The 12,281-nt window shown below is 43.4% G+C and overlaps 1 protein-coding gene across 2 annotated transcripts; it reads right to left on the reverse strand.

Annotated features, from left to right (window-relative positions):
- Positions 1–1,095: 1,095 nt before the first annotated feature.
- Prpf38b (pre-mRNA processing factor 38B) lies at positions 1,096–10,430 on the reverse strand. 2 transcript variants are annotated; one of them, XM_036190471.1, is made up of 7 exons: positions 9,882–10,430; positions 6,729–6,797; positions 6,379–6,530; positions 6,238–6,298; positions 4,434–4,504; positions 3,618–3,841; positions 1,096–3,073 (listed from the first exon to the last, which is right to left on the reverse strand). In XM_036190471.1, exons 6-7 carry the CDS (start codon positions 3,806–3,808, stop codon positions 2,224–2,226), a joined length of 1,041 nt encoding a protein of 346 aa, XP_036046364.1. In that variant the 5' UTR covers positions 3,809–3,841; positions 4,434–4,504; positions 6,238–6,298; positions 6,379–6,530; positions 6,729–6,797; positions 9,882–10,430; the 3' UTR covers positions 1,096–2,223. The 2 variants fall into 2 exon arrangements, with proteins under 2 accessions (XP_036046364.1, XP_036046363.1); XM_036190470.1 differs by lacking the exon at positions 4,434–4,504.
- Between the last annotated feature and the right edge of the window lie 1,851 nt (positions 10,431–12,281).

Raw genomic sequence — 12,281 nt, forward strand, 5'->3', positions numbered from 1 at the left:
ATCTCCCCAGTCATAGGAAGCAACTGTCCAAGTAAAGCAGGCATCCATGTGACAATGGTATTACATGTTCTCAACCTACCAAAGGCATCCTTTGAAAACTGATGCCTTTCCTGAGACTCAGCTGTTGAGTACTTTCACCTCATCTTAAGGTGCTCTAAAAGCTTTCCCCATTCTGTCTACAATATACCACCACACACTTCAAATATAGTAGTACCCAATTAAGGTATGCCCAAAGGCTGGGACACAGCTCAGCAAGAGAGCACTTGCCTACCAAGTAACCCAGGGTTAGACTCCCCATCACTGCAAAATAAAAAAAAAAATTTTCCTTCAAAATATTTTTTTTGGGCAGTAACAGCTTACATGTGGTCAGAGGACTTGCAGGTTTCTGAAGGTTACTCAGGTTGTCAAGGCTTGGCAGGGTCCACGGAACTATCTTGCTGACCCTTTAATTTCCAGTTGCTCAATTTGAAACAGTACTAGATTTTTTGTAGTAGAGCATTTTAACACGAGCGTTTACTTCCTTTAAAAGTAGTTGGTACAAATACCTCCTGCTCCACTGAACACTTACTTTTGTAAGGTAACTGAGTGCTCTCCAATTGGCCACTATTAGCCAGAGGGTTAAGACAATCCCTAACGGGTCACTATGCTGCAACCAACATTCTTTTGATTTTCTGTTCTAAAAAGATCTTAGAAATTTTCAAAACATACTTGGTGTCAACAATCACCTTTGACGTGGACAAAGTGAAAAAGCCACTGAAACATGACCCCCCTCCCTGCCCCAATAAACCCTGCCATTAAGAATTCTAGTAAGCATTGGCATAGTACATGCAATTCCAATCTGCAAGGATTAAAAAAGCGTACAGGGACACATGTGCACACGACGAGATGGTGTTGAAGTCAGAGGGCTTGCCTTCCTTCCCAGGATGAACTCAGGTCTGGCTTGGTGGCAAGCACCTTTTCAGGCTGAGCAAGGCACGGTTTTAAGTCACTTTTGCTCAAGATACCCTCTACACAAAACTGCAGACATTTTACCAGTTTCCAAAATATTTTTTTTTCTTAAATGTTAACAAATGGGGGGGAAGCCAACACCCAGGATAAAGGATTTAATCCAGTATTTATTCCATACTCATGATGGTTTTCTGAAATCAGAATACAAGTCATAAGAACAATCTATCAAATAATTTGCTGATAGTCTTAAATAACGCAGCACTGCATTAGTTAATACTTCTGTCCTAGATGAAGTTTAAAAACTCAAACAGCAGTCTTCATTATCAATAAAAAAAGTTTTGAATTTTTAAAAAAGGATACTCTATCAAGCTGTTTCATAATTTAAGTATTCTCCATTTATAAAAATGCTTTGGAAGCTTGAGGCTTGAATGCTTCTTTACTCATGTGCCCGCCCTCTCCCAATCACTTGTCAGTATAGGGTTGCTGCAATGCCAGGCTTTACACATTTTTTTTTAATATAGTACTTTTAAAATCAAAGAATTCAAGGAGGGAAAAAGCACGTCAATGTAGTTTAAAAAAAAAAAAAAAAAAAGAAACTAAGTGAATAAATTTTAGGCATACTAACAGTGTCCCTTTGAGGTAGAATGCTAAAAGGACTTTTGATCAAATCACAGCCTAATTTAAACCTCTCATAAATTTTCTCTACCATTAACTGTGGAGAATATTAAGTATAACATATTAACAAGAGCTTCCAAGGTAATGTACAGTGGACAAGAATGTTAACCCTACAACTGTTGCCTTCATGTATATTGAAAGCACATAATTCTCCTAAAACAAACATCCAAGATCCATTCCCAAAGTCTTTAGCATTCTATTATGAAAAGCACAGCCATGCTAACTTCAGTACACAACCATAATCCCACACCTACCAAACAAAAATAGAATTAGTGGCAGTTTATTGCCTTATACAAATTTAACCAACATGGCAACTGTGCCAAAGGAATTAAAACATTTTCAGGACATATGTACAGACTGTACATTTTAAAAACAAACACAAATGCAAGAACAATCTGTGCATCAGGTGGCAACTCAACTGGGTGAAAACATCAATGCAATAAATGGGATTACAAAGGCACTTCCCTACACAAAAGAAACGAAAACAGCCTACAGGGAGCTCAAGGAGTGCATAACTACTGCACAGTTTCAACTTGGGGGAGAAAAGCAGAATTTAATCAACATTTATAGGATTCAATGTGATCCAATTTTACAAAATCTTCACACAGTCTCATCTTTGTTTTTGTGTTCTTTCTCTTGGCTCTCTGGCTCTCCACTCTGGCTCCTCTGGTGATCCTGTCTGTCTGACTGGTCCTTGCCGTCCCCATGCTCTCTCTTGTGGGAGCGGTCTTGGCTTCTGCTACGCTTTCCAGACTTCTCTTTGCTAGGGCTGTGCTCTCGTTTTCTCAGCTTTTCCACACTGCCAGTTCTTCCCTGACTGCCACTTCTACTTCTCTTGTTGGACTTCTCTTTGCTCTCGTTTTTATGTTTGCTCGACTTGTCTTTGCTCCTGCTCCTGCTCCGCTTCCCTGCATTTCTGCTTCTGCTTCTACTTCTGTGTTTCCTCTCCCTGCTTCGACTTCGGCTGTGTTTCTTCTTGGAATCCTTCTTGTTGTCTCTGTGTCGCCTGTCCTCCTTGTCTTCTTTGTGCTTCTTCTCCTCCCCCTCCGCCCTACTCCTCTGCTCCTTGGACCGCTCTCTTGACCTCTCCCTGTCCCTTTCTCGATCACCTCTCTCCTTATCGTACTCGCGATCTCGCCGCCGACCCCTCTCGTTTTCTTTCTCTCTTTCCCGATCCCTGTCTCTTCTATCCCCTTTCCTATCACGACTCCGACTGCGAGTTCTGTGCCTTTCCCTGCTCCGGCTGTGCCTGCGTTCTAACCCTCGGTCGATACTTCGCGATCTTCGCCTTTCCTTCTCTCTCTCTTTGGCTTCCCGTTCTAGTCGCTGGCGTTCTTTCTCTCTCTCTAATTCTCTGTCGAAACTAGAAGATCCATGGCCCTCCCGGTGATGACTTCTACTTCTTGATCTTCTTGGAGACCTCCGTGGACTCAGTGATCTCCTTGGAGACCTGAGAAGGGGAAAGGAAGAAACTGGGATAAATAAAACACTAGAAGGGCCAGGGTACTTGTAGCTCAGTAGGACACTAGAAGGGCCAGGGTACTTGTAACTCAGTAGGACACTAGAAGGGCCAGGGTACTTGTAGCTCAGTAGAACACTTGCCTGGCACACACTAAGGCCATCGGGACTGACAGTCAATAACAAATACTCCCTAGTACTCTGCACACGAACCAGCCAAATGTACTCTAAAAATTTCATCACCTTACACGCACACCAAATATCATTCAACTTTGGCTAGGTGCAGCTTGTGGCAGAGTGCTTGCTTAGCATGTATGTGTATGTCAATGCTCAGCAACAAAGGGGCACAAAAAAATAACTGCTCTCATTATAAATGCACAATTTTACTAAAAATGTGGTGGTGGAAGAAAAAAAAAAAACAACCCACAATTTTTTGAAGGGGAATAACTAAAACAAACATCTATCCTAAGAACTTATCACTCCCCAAGAATCACCAACTTTGCACAGGCCCATTTTAAAAATAGCCGCTACATTACCTGGACCGCCTTCGCTCAATATGTCTGTCTATTTCTTCAACACCTTCCTTGCCATCTTTCTTTATTTTTCTAGGCCGAGTTTTAATCTGCTGATCAATATTCTTCTGAACTGGAACTGGAATTCTTGGAAACAAAGTAGAAAACCATTCCAGTTTTGTGAGAAAGGAGCGAAGCATCTCTCCAATGGTCATTACACAGCCTCCGCCAGCTTTCACATCTAGGTCCTATGAAACATAAAAGATACCCTACTGGTTAAACAAAAAAACAATTATTTCAACATATACGTGAACATTAAAAAAATAAATAAATAATTTTTTTTTTTTTTTACCATCTTTGGAATCAAGTATTAAAAACTAACAGAAAAATTTCAATTTTTGTATCCTAATCTGGTAATGAATGAAGACTATTTGGGCTAATTGTATACATGCAGGTGAGAACAAACCCTGCAGCCTCTTGGGCATAAAGGGAACTGACTCTCTCATTAACAAAAATATGAAAAAGCCCCTTACATTGTTAAACTATGTGGAACAAGCGATTTAAATTTGCATTCCACATACCTACACTTGAGGACAATTTGCACACATTGTACCTAGCACTGAAACCTGGCTCTGTAGGAACTACTTTCAGATAAGTCCTGTCTAAGGCTATCTTTTAACAGCTGTGATCTAAAATGGAGCCCTGCTAAAACTGGAAGCAATAGCAAACCAACTGCCATGAAGCAGTGAGGTTTCTAAGTTATGTACAAAAGAAATAAATGAACAAAGAATTGGAAACGCATAATCCATGATGACCATTGTCTCTGAAAAGGGTCATTACCGCATGAAGGCCTTCTTGCTATGCCCTCTCACAGCTCAGGACATGTTAGTCAGCTATTGTCAGTCCCAAACCTATAGTGCAAGCACACAAGGAAAGTGAGATTTGTTATCTAAACAGGAAAACAAGAGCTAAAGGTAAAACTGCTTGCACTCACACACATTTAAGTGTTCAGATATACAGTATTTCCAAATATAATCGCTGCAGATATCTAAAGAAGAAAACATATGTTAGCTCAAATAGAGGACCTCAGGCTTGTAAATACAATAAAGAGCAGATAAACCAGAAGCATTCAGAAACCGAACACAACAATTATAAAAAGTGCTTTAATCTTTCCTTTAAAAAACTCATGTAAATAGGAGAAAAAGTTGACAATCATGATTTTCACCTAACTTTCTGGATCTTTTGAATTAAATAAACAGCTCGGTAAATAGGCCCAGAACAGGAAAGGAAAATAACCACTGCTAGGCTTGACAGGCATGCCTATAACCCCAGCATTAGGGAATGAGACAGGATCTGCAGTAGTGGATAGAGGCCTTCCTTTCTTAGCTCGTCTGAGGCTAACCCGAGTTACATAAGACCTTGTCTCAAAAGTTTTTCCTCTATGTCTCCATCAGTGAGATTTTTTTTTTAAGGTAGGCATCTAACAAAAATGAAATTTCCATTAGAAGCATGAATTCATCAAACAACAACAAAATCCTTTTAAGACAAGACCTCACCCTGGGTGGCCTGGAATTTACTATACAGACCAGTCTGGTCTGAACTCAGCAATCCACCTGCCTCTGCCTAAGTGCTGGGATTAAAGGTGTGCTACACTAAGCATCAAACAAATTTTTGTTTGAACTCAGGAAGTAGCTATTAACTATACCATATAAACTTTGAAATATAAACAGTAATAAAAAGTATGTATACCAATAACCATTGCTCACAGCTGGATATAGGTTGATACCCTAGTCTTCAATATGTAAGTAAATTGATACAGGTATGATTTTGACCTAACTCTAGCCTTGCTCATCATGTCCCAGGGCTTCAGATGGTGATCAGATTTAGACGTTTAAAAAAACAAAACTGAAGTGCTAATCTAATTTAAGGAAAAGAAATGTTTGGGTTTTTTGGGGGGGGGGGTGGGGATGGCAGTGTTGGGGATCAAGCACAGAGCCATGCACATATGAGATGAGTTTTTTAAAATTTAAGCCTGGTCTCTAAAAGTATACTGTGTGGTATACTGTGTGAGAAAACTAGACTTAGGCAGGCATGGGGGTAAATGCCTGCTCGTATTCCTAGCTAATCAGGAGGCTGAAGCAGGGAGATTACAGGTTTATGGTTGTCCTGAGTATCTGGCTCAAAAGGAAAATGGGAAAGCAGGATCACTATTTCCTCACTAACTGTCAGGCATTTACGCCAACCCTAACTCTTTCTAAGTCTGTACTCCTAAGCAAACATGAACGGTGCTGTCTGGGAAAAGTCACAGTAAACAGCCAGAGGTCCAGGGGTTGAACACGCCTATAGGTAGAGCAGCACATGTCTTCTACCACCTTAGGAAGTCACTATCAGCTGTCCAAGTTAGGGTCAACACAAGACAGTCTAACTGGGAAGAGAAAAGGTTATTATTCAAGTTATTAAAACATTCAAATAACTTAAAAGTTTAACCTAACATGGAAACGTCATCGAGTCTTAGCAAGAGGACAATAATCCCAAAAGTAGGACTGAAATAAATTTACAAAAATTCTGAGGACAGTAAACTTCAACAAATAAAAGATCAAGAGCAGAGTAGCCCGAAGAAAGCCGATTCCCCTTTCTGACATACCTCCTCATCATCAAGGAAGGGCTCAAACCAGTCCCACAGGTCTGTAGGGGGTTGTGTATACCTAAGATCATGAAAAATCTGTTAGTTTATGAGAATTAAAATAAAGTGTTTATTTAAAAACGAAGATAAATGCACACATACCTTATATACATAAATCCAAGGGCTCTGATATATGTAGAGTCTGTATGTGTTATGAGACCCATCACTTGTTTTCGAGTTAACTTCAGAGTAAATAATTTGTATAACAGGCAAAAAGCTGTAGAAACAATGCCTCCTGTTCCAACACCTCGAACCTTTAAAGGAAAACAGAGTTAATAAATAATAAACAGACCCTTAATGCCTACTGATTGGTGCTATTTTAGGTATCAATAACCATGATCTAGAATTAAAATAGAGCATAAAACTAATACCTCTCCTAACCTAATTCAATAGAAACTTGTATTTTGCATTTTCGAAAAAAACTGGAAAAAAATGCACGTACTTCTACTTACCCCTCCGCACATCCCCGTCTGCCCAGCTGTTTTCCTGCTTCCTTTCTCCCATGGCTCAACATGTGTGACCTGAAAATAAAAAAGAGGAAGACAACAAACATTCGTACTCTGACTCTTCAGAGTCTGAGTAAAGCAAGCTCAGTTGACAAGAGCAATTCTCCCCAAGTGCTGTGCCGCTGTAATGTGCCATCCACACCACCTGCACTCACATTAAGTACAGAAATCACCTTGGGGAAACTGCTCAGACAGACTACTACCAAATGACGAGGTTTAACAAACCCCTGGCGTGCTTCAGAGCTGACAGCTCTTTAAACTAGCTTTATAGACAGGTCATAGCTATGTGGAGGTCAGGAAATCCTACAATTTCCTACATTTGCAAAAATTATTTGGTACTATTGTATCTTTTATATAATTAAAAAAGTTCTCACTCTAAGGAAAAAAGCTTTTGCAGTCTTATGGTGAATTCAAATCCACATAATAAAGTGAAGTTTTCTAGGGCTTCTGATGTTGCTCAGTAGCAGGTAAGGTGCTTGCTTAAGGCCTGGGGTTAGGGGGTAGGGGAGTGGGTGTGAGATGGGGTCTCACTCTGTAGCCTTGGCAGGCCTGGATCTCACTACTTAGATCAGACTGGCTCAGAACTTTAGAGAACCTCCTGCCTCTGCCTTTCAAGTGTTTGGATTGCTACCACACTTAGCTTGGGACATTTTATTTCTAGTTTTTTATCTGGATCAAGTTCATTCTTAATTAAAGATTAAAATTACAAAGCCACAAGATCATTCAGCCTAAATACAAACCCAGAGTATAAACTGTCAAAAGCTAAGTGTGACATTATTAATATATACCAAATATAACCAATAATACAGCACCATCTTTGCTAAAGGGAACACTCTACAAAAACAGCTTTTACCTAAAAACTAGCAAAAAGTGCCAGACAGCACTGGGGAGAGGCAGGCCCATCTCTGTAAGTTCGAGGCCAGCCTGGTGGTCTACAGAGCGAGTTCCAGGATGACCAGAACACAGAGAAACCTTGTCTTGAAAAACCAAAAGAAGTGCAAAAAGCTAAGGCTGAAAGAGACAAGCCAAAAATATTAGATCTGTTTTTGTTCTTAAAACAAATAAACTCTGCTCTTTATTTCTCAAAAATTTTTCTGCCCATACATTCATTTCAGTGGTTTTATACAAAACAAAAAACAAACCAACCCCCCCACCCCACATTAAATTGAAGCTGTTCTGCCCAGCTCCTGCAGTTCTTTCCTGTTCCCAACATACAGTGTAAGTCATGCCCCACACAGCCCCCAGTGCTTTGCCCATGTAAGTGCAGTACCAGTTTGAATTGAACCACAATCCGTTTCTATTCCTCAGAGTATCCAAAGGAGAGGATACAATGCAAAACTGAAAACCTATAAATTCCAAAGATTATTTGATCCAAAGAAATTCATAATAAGTTTAGGTCATGTTTTATGATTTTATTTTTAATTACGTGTATGTGTGAGTCTGATCTCTGAAATGGAGGTTACAGGAGGTTGTGACCTGCCCAATGTGGATGGTGGGAACTGAACTTAGGTCCTCTGCAAAGGCAGGCAATAATATACTCTTAATCCATGGGGCATCTCTCCAACACTTGAAACTTTCGTTGTAAAAATAAATTTAAACATCCTTTCTGGTGGAAAAAGTGGCTTCAAAATACAACATTTGAAATGAACTTGAAATATTAGTCTATATTTTAAAGCAACCTGTCACAAAAGTGCAGGGACCCAGTTTTCAAAGTTAACTGCATAAACTTGTTTATCATACTATATCCACATTGAAAAGGTCTTACCTTTTAAAAGCTAGTTTTAAAAACATATACTCCATAGTATCAGTTACACCTACTTAACAAGCTTTTGTAAAAGAATACCAAGAGTACTCGTGCACTCTATCTAGTTAAAAGATTTTTTATAAAAAGCAATTAGTATCTCAAAAATCTCTCATTTACCTAAGCATGTAACTGGGAGAAAAGCAGGTAAATAAAATACATAGAGAATTTCTTTTTGTCAACATCTCTACATGTATATTTAGACGACAGAAAATATTTGGTCTGTCTCAAATTTCTAAGTGTCCAGACAAGAAAATTAGATGCATTTTATTTTACATGCTCTAGCGAAAATGCTTAAAAGACATTAAGACTATTAATACTCATTAAAATATAAATTAACTTCGGAGGCCTGGAAGGTATTTTTTGAACTACCTAATTTGCAAGAAGTGGAGAATCTAGTTAGCGAGACCAAAATCAATGGCCCAAAAACAAACAAAAAACTAATTAGCCATTCATTTAACCAGGGAAATGCATTTATGGCGATTGAGCATGATTAATAGTGCATACCTCTACCTGCGACCCTGGGCTGCTCCGAGCCTCGCTGCAAGACTGAGTCAATCCTGCTAACGAAACAAGAACTGAGACAAGAGTGCAGTGAGGAGGCGCCAGGTGAGCTCCCCAGCACAGCCAAGCCAGCACCGACCCTGCCGCAGAAGCCCAGGGCCCAGATAATTCTAATTATGCCCAACGCACAGGTGGCTGAGACCTCCGACTCCTGACTTCCTGTTGGGAAAATTTCCAGGCCTTCTGTACACCTCTTTGCACTGGCACACCACGCCACCCGCAACCCTCCCGGCCCGCCCGATCCACTCACACTAACCAACTTCTGTCTGGATTGGAGAGTTAACGAAGAACACGAGGCCGACATTCAAGTAATTACTTCAGTAGTTCCGCTGGCCCCGGGGGGTGGGGGGCAGCGGAAGCACTACCAAGTGAGTGCTTTAGTCGACACAGGTAAAAAGGAGTCATTTTTAAAATGGTCAACTCGGACGGGCTTCTGGAATTACTTTCCTCCTCCTCCTCCTCCTCGCCCTGAGCCCTCTTGCCCAACAGCTCCCCGGGGAGGTTGGGGTAGGTTAAAGATCGATTGTGGCGGGCTCGCCCGGCTCTTACAAACACACACAACCTGGAAAGGAAGAAGAGGGCGGCCCTACCCCGACCCGTCCCAAACCGGCCGTGAGCCGCACTTCCCCCTCCCCCAGATCCTCAGGTCTCGGCGGGGAGGGGGCGCTCCCACCGATTCCCGACAACCCGCTCTGGCGAACTTACCCCCGTGCCGAGGCCTAGAGGATGCGTACCTTAAAGAAGATCTCGTCCACCACCGCGTGGTAGGTCTTGAGCTCGTAGAGCTGCACTTTGAAGTAAGGCGACGACAGGATGTTGGTAAGGATCATGGGGTTGAGGTTCATGGTCTTCTCATTGCCCCACAGCGGCAGCACGTTGCCCTGCTTGCCCGACACCGCCGGCCGGGTGGCGCCGCCGCCGCCACATTGCTGCTGCTGCTGGGCCACGGCCGCGGCCGCCTGGTGCTGCGGTTGCGAGTTGCCTGTCAGCGCGGGGCTGTTGTTAGCCATGTTGCCGCGGCAGGAAGGAGGGCGGGAGGAGGGGGCCAAGCTCGATCGCGCTCTTCGGGACAACGGTCCCGGACCTACTCCATGGAAGGCCGTCGGGGCAGGGAGCCCGCCGCGTTGTGCCCCCGCCGAGCGAGGGACTGCAACTGAGACGCCGACACACGGACCCCGGGCCCGGGGCGGACACCAGACGCAAGCGGCGAGAACTCCAGGCGCAAGGCAGAGCGGGCAGCCAAGGAGCGCGATCTCTTCCGCCAACTGCCCCTGGGAACAAGATGGCGGGCCCAGCGGAAGTGACGCCACACGCCCGGGCGTTCGAGCTAAGCCCGCGGCCAATCAGCGCCGCCCGTGTGGGCAGGCGGTTCCTTTTCCTGGTTGCGCGAGGTCGCTGCGTGCTGGATCCGCTGCGGCGGTCGGTGGGCTACGCTGGTCGGTGGCTCCTGCGGGTGGCTCCTGGGAGTGTGGCCCTCGGGGGAGGGTGCTTAGACCCAATCGCTGTGTTTTAGAGTTTGTATCGGTGGTTTGATCTTTCTAGAGGCAGGGAGGGGGTCTCGTGACCCTTACGTACTTGGCGAACGCGTGACTCCTGACTCCTAGGGAGCACCCGAGGTCTCAAGAGTTAATTTTGTTAAGGTTCTCCAGAAAGAACGAGGGTCAGAGAGTCCCACTTCTCTGGATGACTCCAGTAAAGAGTCATTGACGCTTTCTTAGAGATGTGTCCAGCTGGAAGTCATAGACAGCCTCAATTTATTCACCTAAGATTGGGATAACATTTTAACTGGGCTGTGATCATTAAAGAAAGTTCGATCGATCGGGCCCGCCGGCGGTGGCGCACACCTTTAATCCCAACACTCGGGAGGCAGAGCCAGGTGAATCTCTGTGAGTTCGAGGCCAGCCTGGGCTCCCAAGTGAGTTCCAGGAAAGGCACCAAAACTACACAGAGAAACCCTGCCTCGGAAAACCAAAGGGAAAAACCAAAAAAAAAAAAAAACGTACTCTCAGCTGGGCGTGCTGGGGCCCTCATTAATCCCAGCGCTGGGGAGGGCAGGGGATCTCTGAGTCTGAAGCCACCTGATCTACATAGTGAGTTCTAGACCAGCCAAGGCTTCATAGAGATACCCAGTCTTAAAAGAACAAAAACCAGAAAAAGCACACACCTTTAATCCCAGCAGAGGAAGGTAGATCTGTTTGTGAGTTCAAGACCAGCCTGGCCTACATATCAAGTTCTGGGACAACTGGACTACATAGGAAAACCTTGTCTCAAAATATATAATGATAATAATGAATCAACATAGAAGCCAGCTGGTGCCAGGTGGTGGTGCCACATGCCTTTAAATCAAGCACTCAGGAGGCAGTGGCAGGCAGATCTTGTGAGTTTGAGGCCAGCATGGACTACAGAATGAGTTCCAGGACGGCCAGAGCTACACAGAGAAACCCTGTCTTGAAAAACCAAAAGAGGAAGAGGAAGCTACCAGCTGGCAAAAAAAAAAAAAAAAAAAAAGACTGGAAACCCTTCCCTTCCTTCACTGGCAAAGGGAGTATGTTCAACAACAAAAACCTGCCATATACAAACCAGAGAGGGGCAGGTAGTACGTAAATGTCCCATCAAGTGTCATGCTGGCTCACAGCCCAGCAATTCGGGAGCCTTTCTCTCAGCTCACTAGTCACTCTAATATTCTCTCTCTATTCTAGCCACGTGTCCCTAATCAGATTCTTTGCTGTAGGACACAGGAACCTGGACACTTCCGCAAGGAGCCCTGAGACACACAAGAACTTTTAACTGCTGAGTCATTTCACAAGCCCCCTCATAGGCTCCCTTCTAAGGTCGTCTTGATGTCACGTTCTGAAGTCTATTCTTCTGCAACCTGAGGCACAACATGATCAGGGAGCCTGTCACAGAGGTGCTTATTCTCCTGAAGTCATGTAGAAAGCAAAGAGACAGGAAAGGGTAAAGACAAGAGAAAGTTCTCAAAAACATGGCTTTGGGACCTCACTATTTCAACCAGCCCACCTCTGAACATTTCTGTTTCTAATAGTCCATTCAAATTATGAATCCATCAGGTATGTCCAAACTGCAGCCCACAGGCAACCTGTGGCCCAACACTAATTAATAAACTTATTTAAAAT

This window comes from Onychomys torridus, chromosome 6, assembly GCF_903995425.1.
Source record: "Onychomys torridus chromosome 6, mOncTor1.1, whole genome shotgun sequence".
In the NCBI taxonomy this organism is placed as follows: Eukaryota; Metazoa; Chordata; class Mammalia; order Rodentia; family Cricetidae; genus Onychomys; species Onychomys torridus.